The sequence below is a fragment of the Eubalaena glacialis genome, chromosome 3 (assembly GCF_028564815.1).
Source record: "Eubalaena glacialis isolate mEubGla1 chromosome 3, mEubGla1.1.hap2.+ XY, whole genome shotgun sequence".
NCBI lineage: Eukaryota > Metazoa > Chordata > Mammalia > Artiodactyla > Balaenidae > Eubalaena > Eubalaena glacialis.
The window spans coordinates 175,049,426-175,069,085 of NC_083718.1; the positions used below are offsets into that span (position 1 = coordinate 175,049,426).

Here is a 19,660-nt window from a genome sequence, read left to right on the forward strand (position 1 = left end):
ACTGCTTAAGAACATGCCGGAAGCATCTGAGTCTCCAGAACAAGGAAGCAGCACTTCCCACAGCTCCAGGGCGCCAGCAGCATCTCACTTATGAGAACCTTGCGAGGTGGAGGGTCTGCTCTCTGCCTGATGGAAAAGAGCGGCTCAGAGAGACAGGTGACCTGCCCAGGTTCCCACAGTGAGGGTTTAAAGCCAGGTCACCTGGCCCAGGGCCCCAGCACCCCAGGGGCTACTCAAGTTCACTAACAGCCAAAATGAAGTGGCTGAGCCTGGGGAAGGACTCGGGATCGTCCTGTGAAGTCAGCTGTGTGGACACGCTGCAAAGGGGTGAGGGTGAGGGAGGGGAAGCTCTCTCCTCAGTGTTGGGGCCTGACCTCCTTGCCCTGCAGAATGGCCTCCTCCCAGGGGTGATGGTCAGGAGCAGAGTGGATCTGTGGGATAGTCTTACCTTCCAGGTCTCAGCTTGAAGGTCATCTGTTCAGAGAGGCTCTCCTTGACCCTCTAAGGTAGGTCCAGACATTAGTGCCTCAGCCTGCTTGTCTCCTTTGGAGCACTTCATGTAACTTGCAGTCATTCTCCTTCATGGTCTGTGTGTCCCTGCTTGGCTGTATGCTCCCTGAGGGCGGGGCTTATGACTGTCCCGCTCACAGCTGCGTCCCCATGTCTGGTCCCCTGCAGGCACTCACCAAGTATCTGCTGAATGATGGAATAGATGAACCCTGGACTGGGGTGGTGAGCAAACCCTAGGGGTTTCACCTCTGTCTTTACTGGCTGTGGGACCTCAGGCAAGTTGCTGCTCCTCTCTGGGCCTCTTCCAAGCCTTGATGTAAGTATAAATATCCAACTTCATTTAAAGGGTTGCCCTCAGCCTTTCTGAATATATTAGGACCAATTCAAGGGAAGGTAATAGAAGTTGGCATCTTTATACCTTAAATCAACTGCTGGTTGATTATTCTTTCTGATGATAGCATTGCAATGGTTTCCCCAGGAGTCACTGATGTGCGATGAACCCAACTGTATTTCTTATTCAATAAACTCCTTTATTGTAACTTTACAGATTTTTCCATTACAATAATGAAAACAGCACTACTGATTCGTAACACTTAGGCCCAAATCAAAGGGGAGCCCTCCTCAAATTATAAGGTAAACAACACATAATTGAACATACAGTAAACGTTGGGCAAAAGGAATTCAAAATATAGAAAATGGGGTCAAGATTTTGTGTGTGTGTGTGCAAACACTTTAAGGTTTAGTTTATTGGGATGACACCATTTTTGAAAGCACATGATTTTGAAAACTATATTTAAAATCTGTGAGAAAACACAACTGTAGAGAAAAGGCAAAATCAAGCAAAAACCAAAAAAACCTCCAAAACGAAAGGAAGTGAATCAAATACACGAGGCTGCAATGCAAACCTCCGGTGCTTTGGCCCTGGAATGGCAAGTGAGCAGGTTTCACAGAAATTCTCTGTGGAAAGGAACGTCTGGGCCTGGTGTGCCATCGCTGTGTCTCCGAGTCCTGTCTCCTCACAGAGGAAAAGAAGTTGCTCGTCCAACACATCTACCGGGTCCGCCAGGCAGGGGCCCACATCTCCAATCCATTTGAGAACAGCCCCAGATCCCGCAGAGGTGGGCCCGGAGCGGCAGGGCGACGGGTGGGAGTCAGGTCCCGCCCCTGCCGGAGCCGTCCGAGCGGCTCACGGGGAGCGGGTGGGCTTCCGTGTTGAACACCCAGTCTTCCAGGGAGAGCATGTCATCTTCAGAGAACAGAAGATAGAGATACCTGTGCCCCGGCAGGGAGGGGAGCCAGACACAGGCTGTCAGCGCTCTGGGGAAGGGGGCACCCACTGGGAAGGAATCTCAGGGGCCTCTGCGACAGGCCTGTGCCCAAGAGCGCAGGGAGGTCGGAGACCCCAAATGTGCCCGGAGGGCTCATCCCCGGGAAGGAGCTGTGGACGCGGAGGGGAGCACTGAGCTTTAGGTCACACGGAGCCGGTTAATCCTGGCTCTGCCCCAGCCCCTGCTCTGTACCTCCCCCACGACCAGCTTCCCTCAGGTGCTTTCCCCACCTGGCCCTCTTAGGACCCCGTATGGCCTAGATTCTCTTTTTTTTGTAGGGAGGCCTGAGCGCTACCCCAGGACTCGGGCTGCTTCCTTATTATGTACCAGGAGACTCGACACTCAAGTAGATGTCCGGGCGCTAAAACGCACAGGGAGTCGTGACTCCAGAACTGCAGGTTTCCAAGCCATGGGGGTTTTTAATGGAAGGAACAGACCATCCAATCCATCCTAAAGAGCTAAAGCACAAGGGGACTGCTTTAGGGAACAGCGAGGAAACGAGGAGGCCAACCTTTCGCCCCAAGAAAGGAGGGGAACAGCGCAGCAGCAGAACTGCAGCAGTGACCGGGATTGACACCACCATGGTTATTATTCTGCCCATTTCACAGAAGGGCACAGTTTCAGAGAACTTAAGTAACTTGAGGAGACAGGTTAAAGAAGTTAACTTCTCACATAGCTAACGCTTAGGGGGGTGGAGTCCAGCCCAGCCTCACTGTGCGTGGAGAAACTGGCCTGGCCCAAGGCCCGCCCCTGGATCCCAAGCCTCCATCCCTCTTGGGCCCCCCCTCCTGGGACAGCAGAACTTGACTGATGGTGAAGGAAGGAACTGCTGCCCCCTGCCCCTCCCCTCTGCCCCCTCCCCCTTCCCTAAGAAAAGCCCGAGTTGCCCTCTGGGAAGAACACCGGCCGAGCCCCCAACTCACTTCAGTGTCTCCGCTAGAAAGAAAGTCTGCTGCTTGTTGTCGTGGTCGGGAACCTTACTGTACACGTCTTGGATCCCAGAGAACCCGGCTTCCGTCCGACAGTATTTCTCCAAGGCCTGAAGGAAAGGAAGGCAGCCTTGGTGTGGGGAGAGGAGAGGCCCCCCCCAAGATTCACACCTGCCCAGCTCTCGAACAGGCAGGCCCTCCCACCCCTTGGCTGGGGACCCCAGCATTGGTGGGAGCAGCAGGCCGAATTCCTGCCGTCACCACGCTCCCTGGGCCCACGCGGAGAGCTTAGTCCCTGCCCGGCCTGAGCGCTTCACCTGGTGTGAACTTAGAGGAAGTTTCTCTGCCTCTCGGGGAACTAGACTGACCTGACAGACTCACCGACAGTGGTGGACAGAGGTCAGGGAAGGGGCTGGGATTTGAGGACTGGACTCGGCACGCCCCAGGGAATCCCTGTAGAGATGTAGTCCCCGGGCCAGAGGCTGTGCCTGCCTTTTGTACAGAAATGCAAGTTTTACCCACTGAGGGTCTGTGGTTGGGGCCCAGGAGCAAAAAACACTTGGCTTTCAAAGGTCAAGAACCAGGGTCTTCAGGAAAGCAGGGGGACTCTGGCCAATGAGGCATGTCAGGGAGCCTGAGCAGGGCCCACGCCCCAGCTGAGCATGTGCTCTGGGAGTGTGGCTCTCCCCACCAAGTCTGTGCCTCTGAGAGCAGTGGGCCCGGGGGAGAACAGCAGAGAAGGCTTGGCATCCATCCAAGAACCTTCTGGAATCCCCACCCCTGCCTTTGATACCTGCCCCAAAGGAGGAAGGGGATTGGGGGAGCAGAGCCCAGAGAGGGGGCTGCCCAGGGCTGGGCCAGCTTCGGGGAGAGGAGGGAGGTGAGCTGGCAGCCCGTTCCTGTTTGAGAGGAGAAATCTAAAGTCACCTGTCCAGGCTTCAGCGTCAGAGAGCAGTGACCACGCATGTGCTGGGCCACCTCTGACTGCTGCCCTGCGTTCGCCCCTCTCAGTTTGCTGACATTATGGGGCACTCAGAACACTCTTCACAAGTTCCTGGCCTGCTCCTGCCCGGCCGGGGACTCTTGGCTCTGCAACCAAACCTTGACCCTTTGCACTCTCAACTTTAGCCAGATGCCAGCCTGGCTTGCCCCTCCTCTTGGGTTTGGACCCTGACTGTGAATTCTCAAGGGCACCTGCCACCAGTTCACCACCCTCCCCCTGCGCCCCGCCACTCACCATCACCACTTCCCAGCCCCACTCCCTGTAGATGGGGTCATGGGTCTGCCGCCACAGGTACATGTAACTCTCCACCACCTCGGGCCGCAGGATGTAGTAGCTCTCGCTCGTCTGCGTGGCCACGGCCTCTCTGCCTGAGTTAAACCAGAAGGCTTCGGGCCCCAGTTTGGTATCTGCAGGAATGACCAACCAGGGGGCCTGGGTCAGACCTCCCACCTCCTGCTCTTCAGGATCCCAGTGCCCCAGGAGAGACGGAAGTGGCGTGGTAGCCCTGGCCGGGGCCGGCTGGTGATGGGCTGGCATGGGCTGGCCAAAGCAACACCCTTAGGCCTCGAGACTTTTGCAGTTTAGACCCTGAGAATCCAAATGAACTTCCCAGCAGTCCGGGAAGACAAAAGTTTGGGTGGTGCTCCCCAACTATATATTTTGAGACATTAGCCCTGCAGGATGTCACCCAGTGCTCAGCCAAGAAAAGGTTGTAGGTTTAAGCACATTTGGGGAACAGTGGGTTAAACAAAGTGAAAGCCTCCTGTCTACAGGACTTACCAGACCCTTTAATTTGCTAATATGCAATGATGCTTCTCCACAGACCCCCTTTCTCTGGGAACTGCTTTTGACACTTCCCAGAACCAGCCTTCCAGAGCTGACAGTTTGGGAGACTGCTGAGGTGGAGATGAGGGAAGATTCGCCCAGAAGGCACATATTCAGGCAGAGGGAGCTGAATAAAGAAGGCCTGATGAGGTCTGGGTTTTGTTGTCATTGTTTGGCTTTGGTCAGTTTGTTGCTGTTCCTGTTTTCTGGATGACCACCATTATAACCACCACTGCAACCACCATTTATGAGTTCAAGGGCTGTGCTGGGTGCTTTACATACATTTATTTCAATCCTTAAAAAATGTTGTTTTGGTAAGGCAGATACTATTATCTGCCTCTCGTGCATGTGGAAACTGAGGATCAGAGAGGCTATGTAATTTGTCCAAGGTAACACAGCAAGTTGTGGCCGAGCTGGGATGTGACCCTGGATCTGTCTGATGCCCTTTCCCCAGGCTCTCCTCTCTCTCTTTCTACCCTGGGTCTGACTCTCTAGGTCCAAAATTTAGGGTACGTGGGTCAGATCATCCTCCCTTTAATGCCTGCATATCCTGTCAGGTCAGCGGAGGGCCCAGCTCTGGTCCTAATGTGGGCCCCCCACCTCCCATTAGGGCTCAGGACCCCAAGAGGCCCTGGGCTGCTTTTTCTCAGAGACAGATTGGAGCCTTGCAGGACATGCTACTCATTCATGGAGGGCTTCATGGAAGAGGAATTAGGCAGATCCTGGCTCCTCTGAGCCTCTCAGATGGCACAGCTGCTCTTGGCCATCAGAACACAGCCGTTTCGCCAAGCCGCTAATGGGGTGAGGGCAAGAGCGACTGCTGCAGCCATCCATGGACGAGCCGGGCTGGTTGTAACAACGTGCTCTATTAAGCGGACTGTCTTTTGTGGTCTGGGCTGATTGTCCCCGACAAATAGCAAGCTTTTTATTATTCCTGAGATTTCCTATTTGTTTATGGTGCTGGCAGAGATAGCTCTTTGAAGGGAATTGAAGACCAGTTTTAAGGACCCACTGCGAATTGCTGGCTTCCTGAAAACAGCTCCAGGAGCTCTGGATTCCACTGGCGCACTCACAGACACGTTTTCGGTGGACTGCTAACAAACGCCTCCCATGCTGCTGGCTGAAGGTGTGGGCCAAGTACTTCCTGTGGGGCCCAGGAGACCTGTGTTATTGTTCCCATTGAACAGATGAGAAAACAGAGGCCACCAGCTGCTGAGCGGCAGAGTGGCACTTGAGCCAGGATCTTTTACTGCAGATCTTAGGTCCTCTCCTCCAACCAAGGCTGGGTTTACAACTCAGAGCGGTGGGCCCCTTCTGGGGTCACGGGGGGCCCGGGGCTTTTTCTGAGGGTGTTGTTTAGAAAGGCCGCACACAAGGTGGGGCTGGGCATCAGGAGACCTGGGTTCTAGCCCCGGCTTAGCTACTCATACACGGTGTGGCTCTGGCTAAGCCAGTTCCCCGCTCTGGGCTGACTCAGTTTCCCCGCGTGTAAAATGAGGAGTTGGGTTCACATTCTCTCATGTGGTTTCTGAGTCTAGTGTTTGACAGTTCTGCGGTGAGTGCTGGCGGGGATGGTGCAGAAGCTCTCAAGCTTTCCGGGGGTCTTGGATCAGAGGGTGATTATGGGGTGGTGCCAAGAGCTGGTGAGACCCTCTGAATGGGAGGGTTCCAGGGAGGAAAGGCAGAGGCACGTTTAGGGGTGGGGCTCAGGGTGAAGGAATTTGCTAAAGGCTCAGGAAGCCAATGTTTCTGCCTCAGGGGCTGGAGGACCCTCTGCTCTGAGCCCCTCACATGGGAACTTGGCCGGGTCATCTCTGAGCCTCAGTTTCCTCATCTGTGTTGTGAGGGTCAGCGATGATGTATGTCAAGTGCTGAATAACACCCGGCACACACAAAGTGCTAACACAGCACCATGTTCCCTTTAACTGAGGGCACAATCTCTGTGCGTGGATAGCACACCCCTCATTCAAATTCCGGGTAACCTCCAAGGTGAGGCTTCCCTAAGTCCATGTGTTCCCTTCACTCACTGCCACTCTCCTGGTCTTTCCAGTTCTTCCTGGTGTCTAGCCTCAGTCTTTCCTGCTGCCCCTTCCCCTTGCAGGGTTACCTGAGCGGGCGTACGATTCGTGGCACGTCTTGGTGATCTGGGCTGCGAGCTCTCGGTAGTGGGCCCTCTTTTCTTCCTTGGCATCCTCAGCGCCGAGGGCGATCATGCCCCCGGAGAAACAGGCCAGGTGCCCCATCTTGTGGTCCAGAATCCCCCCTCGCCACTCAGCAATGTAGGTCAGCCCCCCGGGAGAGACATTCAGCAAGTGGGTCTCTATTGCCTGGGAGCAAGGTGGGAATTGGGCAGGGAGGAAGGGCATGGGAGGGTACAGAGAAGGGAAGGGAGAGGACGGAAAATGAACATTTTGGAGACGGCAGCAAGTGCAGCTCTGTCGAGCCCTCCATCCCAGACAAAGGAGGCCTGCTGACCTTGGCTGGGGGGCGGTCCCTGATGGGGCTGGTGGGAGGTTCTGCCACTCACCCAGCTGAGGCCTGGTGCTTGCTGGGGGGCTTGGACACAAGGCAGCTCCCCAGGGCCAGTCTCTTACACAGACTTTTAAAACTTCTTAGCATTCAAAAAATTTTTGGAAAAAAAATCTTTAAAAATTATTATCAATCTCCATTATATCCTCTGATAGGGAATCTTAACCTGAAGCCCAGTTGGCCTGTGGATGGGCTGGAGGGGGTCCAGAATGCCCCTAAAATTGTATGTGACACTTTAGGGCATTTTCATGGGAAGAGGGTCAGTAATATTTGATCAGATTCTCAAAAAGGACCACAGACAATAACAGCTGCCCTCTACAGGCCCTTATCACAGGCTTCCTCATTTAATGCTCACAAAAGCCAAGCACATGGGCTGTAGTGCCCTCTCTAGACACAGGGGTTGAGTGGCGTGTCCCAGGTCACCCACCACACCACGATCAGGACAAGGACCCCCAGATGCCCAAGCCCGGCTCCTTCCATTACCCAATGGCTGCTCCTTTTGGTGGCAAGGGGCTTTCAGAGCCCTCCCCTGGTCCCCCAAGAGGTGATGCTGTTGGGAAAGACTCCCAGGATGTTGGGGTGTGTAGGTGTCAGGCCCGCGTGCCCCTGACTGCCTGCCGTTAGTCCCTTGGGAGCCCTGGAGACTGAGGTGATGGCGGCAGCCACCCACACAGCTGCAAGGCTGGACTCGATGGGTCCTAGTCCAGGGCGGAGCCTCTGGGGCCCTGGCCAGGCCTCTGCCTCCACTCTTGCCCTCCCGTCTATTCTCTGGAGCGGGCGGTGGGGTGCACTCTGTACGTAGTGGACCTGACTGCGTCTTGGGCCTGTTTAATGCCCTCCCATGGTTTCCAAGTGCCCTCAGACTAAAGTCCAGCAGGGCCTCTGAGACTCCCTGATCTACACCCTGAGGTTTAACCTAATGCCACGGACATGGTTCCCGGGTGTAGACTCTGGTTCAAACCCCACCTCCACCAGTTCCAAGCTGTGTGACATTGCGCAGGTTCTATGTTCTCTCTGTGCCTCAATTTCCTCGTGTATAATATGGGGATGAGAGCATGAACCACTTCACAGGGTTGTGAGGATTCAATGGGATATGTCTGCAGAGCTTAGCATGTTTCTTCGCACAGAGAGGCCTCAATAAGTGCTGGCTATTATGATTCCTCTCCAGTCTGCCCCCGCCCCCGTTCCCCGCTCCAGCCACGCGGGCAGGCCTCATTTCATTCCTGTGCCCCCCTCCCCCAGTGAACATTTCGCGAGCGCCTCTCGGTGCCAGCACTGTGCCCCGTGCAGGGAATACAGCCCTGAAGATGGGTCTGGACCTGGACTCAGGGAGCTCACCCATGGGCACAGAGAAGTCCCAACAAAAGCAAATACACCCGAGAATCCCAATTTGTGATCAACATTCTGAATGAAACAAATTAAGGGGACGGGGCAGAAAAAGGCTCGGGGAGGGGGTCCTACTTTGCGGAGTGAGGCCAGAGAAGGTTTCTGCACTGGTGACCTCCACGAACACCTTTTCTTCCTGCCTCGGGGCTTTGTTGCAACCACTGCTTCTCCCCCAAGCTCCCATTCCAGCTCTGCTACCTCTAGCTCTGTGTTTGGCCCCCTCCAGGTTGCCTCTTCCTTAGTGAGAATACCCCAGAGTCTAAACCACTGTGGCCCCATTACGCTACTACCCTGTTATCTTTCTACGAGGTGCTATTCCCACGTGTGTGCGCCTATTTGTATACATTTCTGTGGAACGTCTGCCTTTCTCCCAGGACTCTGAGTGCCAGGTGACGGCAGAAGCCACCACTACCATCCTCCAGCCAGTGCCTGGCATGTGGCAGGTGCTCAAACAACATTCGTTCCTCGATCTGTCTTGTCCTTTGCCCTCTGCTGTAAGGCCCAGGCTGGTGGGCTGCCTGCAGGACCCTCACTGAGCAGCAGATGGGGAAGCTCTGATGAAGCGACTGGCGCGCCAGGGCACCTGCTCCCTGTGGGGAGGAGCACTGAGGCAGCCTGGAGAGCTGCCGCGTCCGGGCTGGGCCCTGGCTCCTGGGCAGAGCTGGGTCCACAGCAGCTGCTCTGCGTCGCTAAGGGTGCTGGTGCAGGAGGGGTGGCAGGGCTAGTCCCGGGCACAGAAACCTGGTTCAGTTATCACTGCCAGCACTGGGGAGAGGACACAGACATCCGGGGAGATCCCAGGAAGCTTCACACTGTAGCTGGAAATCTGTACCTTCAAGACTGTCTCCCACTGGTTATTTCTATCTGGGGTTAACCCCAAGCTAAGTAATTGTGCTAAAGAGGAAATGATAGGCCAGTCTCTCTTTGAGGATATAATTTAGACAAGCAAATGCAAAGGTAAAAAATAAAAACCCCAAGCCTTTCTAAAACCCTCAGCGAAACACAAGACAGCACAGTCGGGCAACCGACTGGTAAAAAGGCTAAAATCATAGCAAGAGACATAGTAAAGAGCTGAGTTTGAATCCCAGCTCTGCAATTTGAGAGTTGGGTGACTTTGGGCAAGTTACTTTCCTTTGCTGAAGACTCCCTTTCCTCATTTGTAAAATGGGAATAATAATTCCTGGGATGGTTATGAAGCTACTCAAAGATGCTGGCTAAGCGCCTGGCACTGACGGTTCCTTCCTCTACCTCCTGGAGGGCACCCCATCTGCGCACTTCTGAGAGGGCCTTCAGGCCAGCCAGGGTCCCCTACAATTCGGCAGCTGGTGAGTAGAGGCAGGGGCCCTGGATCCGGAGTCAGCGAGACCCGTGTTTGCATCCTGGCTCTGCCATGTTGCTGGGTGACCTTGGGCCTTTCTGAGCCTCAGTTTCATCATCTGCAAGAAGGGGCTAAATAAGGCCAGGCACCCAGCGCACCTGCCTGGAGGAGGCCACAGGGACAGAATCTCCCTGTTCTTCTTGCTGCCCCTCCTCCGTGACCCCGGGGTGTGCCCAGCTGATCTGTCTGAAGCCCTCACACCCACCCTAGCTGGACACTGGCCTAACCCACATACTGGAGCCCCCAGGGCAGCTTTCAAGGCTATTGCCTGGGCCCCAGCCCAGAGGTTCTGATGTCACCTTGTTGGGGTGCAGCCTGGGCATTGGGGTTTTACAGCTCCCCAGGTGATTTTTAACATGCCAACAAGGCTGACAACCACCAGAACATTCTTCAAAGCCCCAAACTCGCCAGAGGCCCAGCCTTTACCCGGGGTCAGAGATACTGCAGGCTCTTCACTGGGGAGATCAAATGTGGGAGCAAAGGTGAGTTCTAGCCTGTTCAATCAAGTACTTCTATAAAACTCCCCGTTTGCTTAAATAATTTATGGCCATTTCTTTCCTTGAAGCCTCAACTACAGTGTGCCCTGAGGGCTGGGAACTGCGCTGCTCGTGAACTTTATGTTTACTCTGCAAGGAAGGCAGAAAGGGCAGAAAGGGCCTCTCCAGGCAGCACACCTGGCCACCGCTGAAGCTGACCGCTAATCCTTGACAGGAGCCGCAGGCTGCAGTGGAAGCTCAGCTCAGAAGCCTGGAGTGGACGGGGCTCAGCCAGACTGAGCTGGGACTGGAGTCCTGGGACCTGCTTCATGACTCAGGTCTTGGTGCCAGGGAGCTGGGCAGGGAAAACTCATCACTGAGCCCACAGTTTAAAGGATCCACGACTCTGGAGGCCTGTTCCAATGTGCTTCCTTTAAGGACTACCATTCCTGGCCGGATTCATGTGATCAGAGTGTAGCTAGATATCATTCATCCATCCAGTCTGCTGCCCACACCCATCCATCCACCCATATCTACCCACCTATCCACCCATATCCACCTACCCATCCATCCTTCCACCCACCCATCCATCCATTCAATCATCCATCTGTCCACCCACCCACTCATCTTTCCTTCCCCTCTCGCTCCCTCCCTCCCTTCCTTCCTGCCTTCCCCTCATCCATTTATTTGTTCACAAAATTGTGATTGTATGCCTCCCAGGTACCAAGCACTGTTTTGGGAGTGAAGTATACAGCGAATGAGTAGACAAGATCCTTGCTCTAGACAGCTCAGGAAGATAGACAATAAACAAGTAAACAAATACACACATGTGATCATTTTAGATGCTGATAAAGGTGAAGATGACTAATAATAATAAGCCTCAGGTATGTGAGAGAGAGAGAAGCTGGGGAAGGCTAATTCAGTGGCATTTGAGTTGACCAATAAGCAGGACCCAGCCACCTGGATGATATTCCAGGTAGAAGGGACAGCAGGTACAAAAGCCCTGAGGTGGGAACAAGTCTGGTGTATCTGAGGAAGGTTGGGGACGAGAGTTCAGAGGGTAAAGGGGAGAGAGTTCAGAGTGACTGGCAGTCCCAGATCAGGGACTGTGGGCAAAGGTGAGGAATCTGGTTTATTCGAGCCGAGCGCTAAGGGAGTCACGAGCGGAGGGACATGCGTTTACAGCTATTCTGGCTGCTGCGGAAGAACTGACTTAGAGTGGGGAGGGGTGGAGCAAGGAATCCAGTTAGCTTAGACCACGGTGGCAGCAGAATAGATCCAACCTGCTCAACGTACTTGATGAGGAAACTGAGGCCCGGAGCCTGCCCAGTGCCTTTTCTTTAGTTGGGCTCAAAGGTATCTATCGATGGGGCTGCTGGGATTCCTTAACCCCCTTCCCAAGAGCCCAGGCTAACCGACTCCCCCTCTGTCCTACAGTCTCCGCCTCTTTGGAGGGACCCATCTGAGCTTAGCATCCCTGTTCACTCCATGCCCTGGGGACAGACCAGCAGAGCTGAGGGACAGTGGGGAGAACCTGGCGGCTGGCTTTGGAGACCTGGCTCTAGCTCCAGCTCTGCCAGTTCTGCGCTGTGTGGCTTCGAGCAAGTGCCTTCCCCTCTCTGGGCCTTGGTTTCCATCCACATAAAGAGAAGGAAGAGAAGCGGATGCTCCACTGAGGGAGGCCCCTCCCAGCTGGGATGTGCTAAGTATGTCACTTCTGGTTCCACAGGAAGATGGCCGAGGGTCTTGCTTTGGCAGCCTCACTTGGGGGCTCCTAGTCTGGCTGTGTTCTGGGCTCTGACACACCAACAGAAACACAGACGCTGTGGTTTCTGAATCAGACTGCCTGCTGCTTCCTGTGAGACCTCGGACAAATGACTTCACCTCCTTGAGCTTGGGTTTTGCATTTGTGAAATGAGGATGCTCACACGGCCCTAATTTCAAGGTGTTTGAGCAGAGTCAAGCAACAGGCTGGGGAGGGGACTGTCTTGTCCTCCCTCTGGCCAGCTCACCGTAGGGGTGGGGTGGGGAGCAAGCCCCCCGGCTCTCAGGGACCCGCGTGGGAACTGGTGGCGAGTGACTGACCACCCATGAAGAATCAGGCGCCTGTCTTACCTCCAAGGCTTCGTAGTACATATCTTTAGCCTCCAAATCTGTCTTGGCCGACATCAGCCAGGATTTGATCAAATATTCGTAAAAACTGTCCCCGAGTCCTCCAACCGAGACATGGTCTGTGAGGGGAGAGAGGACAGGAACATTATCTCCACCTGCCGAGGCCGCCGCGACTCGGTGGGGAGTGAGCATTTAATCCGCAGCCTCGGAGCCCCCAACAGAACGGGGGCTGGGAGGAAGGCATGGCCTGCGACCGGGGGAATCAGGGCCAGCTTGAGCACCATCGTCCCTCATGGAAATGCAGGGGCTCCTTCGGCTGCTATAAATCATGTCATGGTGTTGCTTTTGCAGGCGGAGGACGGGGCAGGGCCTCTGGTTATTAACTGTAAATGAGTTGCATTTCTTGAAAAAGATAATCTGGTGGCAGGGAGTTCAGAGATTTTTATTACCCAGTGACAAACATGGTAATTAATGCTGGGCAGGTTCATAAAAGGCCACGGAAAGGAGCAATGAGAGGCTTAATTTAGTTGGTCAGAGCACAAAGCTGTTCTGGGAAAGCCAAGTTTAAATTTAGCAAATTGGGATAAATGGGGTTCAAAGCAGCAGAGGGAAGGAAAACCGGGTTTGAGGACCCCTCTGTCCGCCCTGGTGGAGCAGGAACTCCAGGTGTGGCTGGACGGGCAGGTGTCTCCACCCAGGGCTACCCCAGGAGAGAGATGGCTGACAGAGGAGCACTTAATTACAGAAGCAAGACACGGCAATGTTTCACTCACAATTAACAACAGGGAAACATAAAGGCGTTTAATAGATAAAACAAGAAGAAAACTGCGGTTCCCTGTTAAGCAGCAAGACAGTGAAGAAGGGAAGGGGGTGGATGAAGGCGGGGTGGGGGGGAATGGGAAGAGGATTTTCAGCTCCTCTGGAGAAAGAGGGGTTAAAAAAAGAGAGGGGAGGGGAAGTGGGTGGGGGGAGAGAGAAAGAAATAGAGAATACACCAACAGCTACCCTTTATCGAGGGTCTACTGTGGGCCGGGAGCTTTACTGTATCATTTGTAACAATCTTCCCAAGAACCCTGTAAGGTAAGCACTACGAACCCCATTTCCCAGATGGGAAAACTGAGAGTGAGCCTAAATAGCTTGGCCAAAGCCACCGAGCTGGTAGAGCTCTCACTTTCTGCAGCTTTACACAGTCAACCAGAGAATGAAAACAAAGACGCAGAGAGAAAGAAAGGGCAAGTTTGAAGAGGGAGGGTCAGATCAAAAATCGGAGGGTCAGACAGCTGGGAACCAGGAAAGGGGGCTGACAGGAGGTCCCCACGGTAAACAGAGGCCCCCTCCAGCCCCCTCCGTAAACAAACCCTGGCCCAGCAAGGGTTCAGGAACGGAAGGAGCACTTGTGAAAATGGGAACAGACCAGGTAAAGCCTGAGGCTTAGGGAGGCGTGGGAGGGGGCCAGCGTGGGCTGGACTTTGTTACCTGAGAAGACGGAACCAGCAGAGCGTCCCCCTTGCCCCTGTTCCCAGGGGGAGGACACAGCTGGGCAAGCCCAGAGGGAGGGCGGGGCTGTGTCAGGCCCGGCATGTGGATGGCGTGTCCACGGCCAGCGCACGAGGTCTGTGCAAGGCAGGGGTGGGGAGGCCGGAAGTCAGACCGAGTCAGCCTGCACAGAAGGGGCCCCCGCTCACGGCCCTCAGCCGGGGGCACGGGCACCTCCACACTCGTCTCCTGGGCTTGCCTCCTCTCACGGTTCCTCCGCCACCCCAAACACTGCTAGCCCCCTGCCCACTCTGTCTCACTTGTGATGACCCCTCTGCCAGGAATACCCTTCCCCACCTTGTGTGGCTGACGCCCCCTCACTGCTTCATCTCAGCTCGGAAGGGCTTCCCTCCGTGTCCCCATAACACTGAGGTCCCCGCAGGGTGACTGTGAGGAGTGAGGGAAATAAGGCACCTGCACCCTCTGGCCCAGCGCCCTCCTGCGGGAAGTGTTTGGTGCAGCCGCCCCACCATCGCTAGGTGCGAGCCTTGCCCTCGGCTGCTCCCAGCGCTGTGTCATCGGTACATGTTTGTGGGTCTACCTCCCCCGCTAGGCTGTGGGCTGTGTGGGGAGGGACCCTGTATGACTCGCATCTATGCCCAATACCGGTGTGGCACACTCCAGACGCCCAGTAAGTCCTGAATGAGAGAAAGGCAGGCAGGTGGGGGCTGTGTTCGGAAGAGCCTTGAATGTCAAAGCCAAAGAGACTGGACTTCACCATGTGATTGCAGAGTGTGTGTGAGGGACAAGGTCAAGGGCTTCACCTGGCAGGTGTGCGCGGGAGAGGGGAGCCAGGTCAGCAGGAGTTCCACGGATGTTTGAGATAGGACACCCTCTTGGGGATATGTGTATAGTCTCCCGGGGCCTCAGCTGCAGTGCACAGGTGAGGTGTCTTCCCCGCACCGAGGGGCGCCTGGGGAGAAGTGCAGGAGTGGGAATTAGAGACGTGGATCCACCATTAGCTCAGGGCAAGCCAGACGCCCCTGGGCCTGTCTCCTGATCTGTAAAATGTAGAAGGGAGAGTTGGTGTGCGTGAGCAGAGATGGGTTCTGCTGCTTCCTGATCTTGTCAACAACGCTCCCATCACACTTGGCAGTAGGAGGCAGCCACCCTATACGCCTGGGAATTGCCCGCAGGAAAGTAGCATGAAGCTGGGGGAGGTGGCCGGGCTGGAGCTGGCAGGCAGCTCACACTCCCACAGCCATGGGAGAGAACCTGGACCTGCCACTTACCTCCCACTGAGGAAAGTGTGGGATTCAGGCAGTGCACAAGGAGGACAAGCCAGCCCAGGGGCCAGGCCAAAGGGCTGGCAGCTCTTCGAGTTCTCAGAGGCTCTGCTAGGACTGGTGTCTTCTGTGCTTGGTGCCAGCAGGAGCCTGCTGGACCTATCCTGGCTGTGAAGTCCTAGCGGCAGGAGGGTCTCAGCCTCCCCTGCTACCCTGAAGCTCAGCTTCAGGCAGGAATGGGGAGCAGGCAAGAGCAGAGGTCTGGGACTGGGATGCAGCCCTAATTAGCCCTTTGTCTCTTTAAGCTGCAATTTCTCTGGTTGCAAATGGGCTACGCAGAGGATTCAAGGAAAGAAAAGAATGTGAACTTAGCTTATGCAAGTTGGAATGTTATCATTTGCTGGAAAATTACACAATCATCAAAAAACAAGAACAAAAACAAAAAAAACTAAAAAGACAAAAACAGACCAAAACACCCAACGAAAACCACAGAAAACCTGGGATGACCCCAGGCGCCAAAGCCAGGGGAGGAGGAAAGCAGGCACCCCGATGATCAGGGCTTTCTTTATAACCTTCCCTCTGAAATTTGGCAGGCCTTGGATTCATATTTTATTAATATGAGACAATTTTCCATATGTGACTGATTCCGCCTGGCCTTGCGACCCCAGGTGCAGCCTGAAAAGAAAATTATGCTTCTCAGCGGGGCAGGGGAAGAGGCGGGCGGCTCCCCTGTAATTTGCCAAGGTAGCTGTTCAGGCTGGGAAGCCACACCCCTCTCCTTCTTTTTATGGGTTTTGCTGCATTGTCCTGGAGCAGCTAAGGCGGGCAGCTGCTTAGTTTATCTCTTTACCCAGTCAGGCCTTGCAATTAAAGGCAGTAACGGTTATTGAACCCTCTCTTCCCATGGCCATAATCTGTAATTCAAACCTTCATTTTCTCCCGGCACTTCTGAATTTGGCAGTGTGTTTTGGTTAAAAATACTTTGCATTTCTATAAGTGGTTTTTGCAGGAGGCTCCTTGGGAGTGAGGTCATCACCAAGGAAAATTCCGGGGTCGAATTTTCTGGGTCTCCTGGATGTGGATCATGGAGGCTCTGGGATGGAAGGACAGGCCTCTGCAGTTTCCTCACAGTATCCCTGCCGGCTGGCCAGCTGGCCCTCCAGGCCCTGGTTGCATACTTTTGGTGATGGGCGCTCATGACCTTTTGGGACAACCCACGTCATCTTTGGAAGATGAACTGAAGTCTGTTTCCTGCAGCTTCTGACCATTGCTCCCACGCCCCTCCACGGTGCACAAAGAACACATCTCCGGCTCTTCTCCCACTTTGCAGGAGAGGAAACCAAAGCTCAAAGGGATGAAGTGAATTCCCCGCAGGCATGCAGTAATTAGACTCAGGTCTACTTTGTCGCTGAGCCCTTGCTAATGCCATAACAATTGGGGCTGGAGGCAGGGAAAGGGAGAGGGGTCCTTGTTTGGGTAGGGGCAGTGGAGGTAGGGGCTCGGGGAAAGTCTTGGGAAGCCCCTAGCGGCAGGGCCCATGGAACCTGTTGCCCCAATTTGTGCTGACTGTGATCACAGGACCAGGGCCTTGGTCAGAAGGGCAAGGCAGAGCGGTGCTTCTTGATAGGGGTGCAATCCCGGGAGCTGGAAGACTTTAACACTCCCCTGCCTGAGAGATCTTCAAATCCCATTGTTTCAGTGGGTGGAGCTGGGGGCTGTGAATGAGGCTCCACAGGTGACCCACAACTGTCTGGCTGAAAAAAAAAAAGCCTCTGAACATAAACAGCAGGAAATCCTAGGGCCAATTCTAACAGGTTTAAGATACCAGTGATGAACTCATGATTTTTATATTGCTGTATAGTTAGGATCTGCTTAAACATTTTTTAAGAAATTAAAGTTGGAGGTAGGGAACCAGATGAAAGGGGCTGGGAGAGGATGCATGGCCTTTCTTAGAGCTGCTTTTAGAGTAAACTTCTAACGGGAGCACCCCTGCAAGTTTGGGGGAGGATGAAGGAGGCTTCGGTGGGCACTGTAAGAGACGGAAGGCTGGAGACAGCTAGCATGTGGGGGATGCACAGGTCAGGGCCTCATGAGCCAGCAGCCATCACATCTGTCACTACGGCGATGGCAACAGAAATGAACACTCCCCACGATGCCCCGAGGGTGGAGGAGGGTGGCAGGAGGGTGGTATCCAGGAGCCCCGAGCCAATGCCTTGCTGGTACGTGGCTCCAATAAGTGCATCGCTCCTCACTCGGCCGGGTGCCTCGCCCAGCCAGGCCGGGAAGCTGGGCAGGAATCCGCTGGAGGAGGGGCAGCGGCGCCCCTGTACTCACGTTGCATCCAGTTCCCGCTCACCGGGCTGAGGAAGTTGGGGTAGAGGCCGAAGGGCTTGTCAATATCCCTAAGGACCTTTCGGATGTTCCTGACCTGCCAAGAGATGGACACCAGGCACGTCTTCATTTTCTCCAAGAAGCCAGCCGAGTCCCAGCCCACTGAGGACTGAGGCAGCTGGTTCGGGTCCAGAGAGGAAACCATTCCGACGAGGCAGGAAGGGAGAACTGCGTAACTAGCAGCCGGCTCCAACCCGGAGGTGTGAGTCGGTCCTGCCCCTGTGTTCAAGAGTGGGGTGCGGCCACAGTGGGGCCTGACCCTCCACCTCTGCACTGACTGCTCTGCCCGGGGCCCTGCCAGTTTCCCCTCCCCCACCTCACCCCTTCCTCATTGTGTGTGGATTTTGGGGACGGGTCTTTTTAGGAGGGCGTTCGTATAAGTGACAGTAGCTCATTTGTAAGTGCTAGACAAAAATGTCTTTTTAATAGGTCAGAAACGGTTATATTGGCAATTCCATACAGTTCAGCTTGGTAATATGTTATCAGATACTGTGGGAACCGTTCCAGAGGGGAGGTCTGGGCCCCTCAACATCCCTGTGCCCTAAAAGGCATCTCAGGGTTTTAGTAACAACAACTACAACGCTAAAACGCTGTCAATGTTTCTCAGTTGCTGTGAGCCAGACCCATTAGATACATTATCTCCAACCCTCATAACAACCTACACAGTATTATTATCTCAGTCTAACAGACGAGAAACCCGGATCTCAGAGAGCGTCAGTCACTTGCCCATGGTCACGGGGTTTGTAAGTGGCAGAGCCAGGACGTGAGTCAGGCCTCTCTGACCACAGGGAGCAGCCCCGGCTCCAACATGGATCAGGGCAGGGACCATGCAGCAACGTGTAGCAGAGGCCACACCCGCTGCATCAGGAGGCTGGATCTGCAACCTTTGGGGGTACAAAGGGCACAATGCGGGATTCAGGAAGGCCTGATCCATCAGGGTCTGCTGTCTGGCGGTACATGAAATCCTCCCGGTACAGACTCTGCAGGACAGAAAGGCCCTCGGGGATGGAGCTGTAGCATGCTCGCAGATTTATCTACAAGGTAAGGAGCAGGGAAAGCAGCCTTTTAGCTGCCAGACCTTTCTTTCCGGGGGACGGCACTTTGCTTTGCCACATCAGATCTCATATCCATTTATGTTAACGGAGCCCATTATGGGGGACAGGAATGGGCTTGTACCTGAGGTATTCTCGACTGTCCTGGTGGTGAGCAGTGAAACGGGCTAAATTAGCTCCCCCGGAGGGTGCGGGCGCTTCTAGAATTTGGGCCAATTTGTTGACTGCCTATAATCGCCTCTGTGGAAGGCATGACTGGCGGATGAAAGTAGCTGGAGAATGTAAATGTAAAGAGACACAGAGAGACAATGAGGTGGATGGACCCTTGAGAAAAATCCGGAAGCCTGCTGAACTGATCTGGTCTTGAAGAGCATGGGTTTCAGAGCCAGAATGTCCTGGGTTTGAGTCTCGGCTTTATCAGTTACCAGCTGGATGACCCAGGACAAGTGATTTAACCTCTCTGAGTCTCAGTTTCCTCCTCTGTAAAATGGGGATGACAGAAGACACACCTCATAGGGTTGGTGGGAAAATCAGAGCTACTATACGGTACCCAGCACACCGTAGGTGCTCAGGCAGTGGTATCTCCAGACTAGCAGGAACTAGAGCAAGCTGCTCGTCTCACTCTGAGACGGCCGTGGTGTTCCTGGAGAGGTCTGGCTCAAGAGCAGTGGAAGTAGGGAGGCTGGGGGCAGGGAGGGCCTGGAGGCAGGAAAAAAGACCGGAGGAGAAGACCCATCGGAAGTGGGATTGAATTTATTCCATGAGCTCTTGAGGTGGGGTATCCCAGGGAGGCAGAGTCCTCTCAATATAAGGAAAAGCTTCTGAAGGGAGGTCTGACAACATGAGGGGCTGTTTGAGGCTGGTAGTGAGCCCTAGTGCAGAGGAAGCAATCAAGGGGTTGAAAGCTCTTCTTTGAGCTTCTCAAGAAAGTTCGGATGGATTCCCACACTGAGCAAGCAGTGGTCCTAAACCTGGCATC

The 19,660-nt window shown here is 54.4% G+C and overlaps 1 protein-coding gene across 1 annotated transcript in view; it reads right to left on the reverse strand.

Moving 5' to 3' along the window:
* Positions 1 to 1,029: 1,029 nt before the first annotated feature.
* Positions 1,030 to 19,660, reverse strand: part of MAN1C1 (mannosidase alpha class 1C member 1) — a 130,414-nt gene continuing 111,783 nt past the window's right edge. The window contains exons 7-12 of the mRNA XM_061184712.1: positions 17,573 to 17,666; positions 12,480 to 12,595; positions 6,703 to 6,922; positions 4,005 to 4,177; positions 2,762 to 2,877; positions 1,030 to 1,782 (exon numbers count right to left, since the gene is read on the reverse strand). Coding sequence (XP_061040695.1) covers positions 1,662 to 1,782; positions 2,762 to 2,877; positions 4,005 to 4,177; positions 6,703 to 6,922; positions 12,480 to 12,595; positions 17,573 to 17,666 — 840 coding nt within the window. The 3' untranslated portion in view covers positions 1,030 to 1,661. The remainder of the gene's footprint in view (positions 1,783 to 2,761; positions 2,878 to 4,004; positions 4,178 to 6,702; positions 6,923 to 12,479; positions 12,596 to 17,572; positions 17,667 to 19,660) is intronic.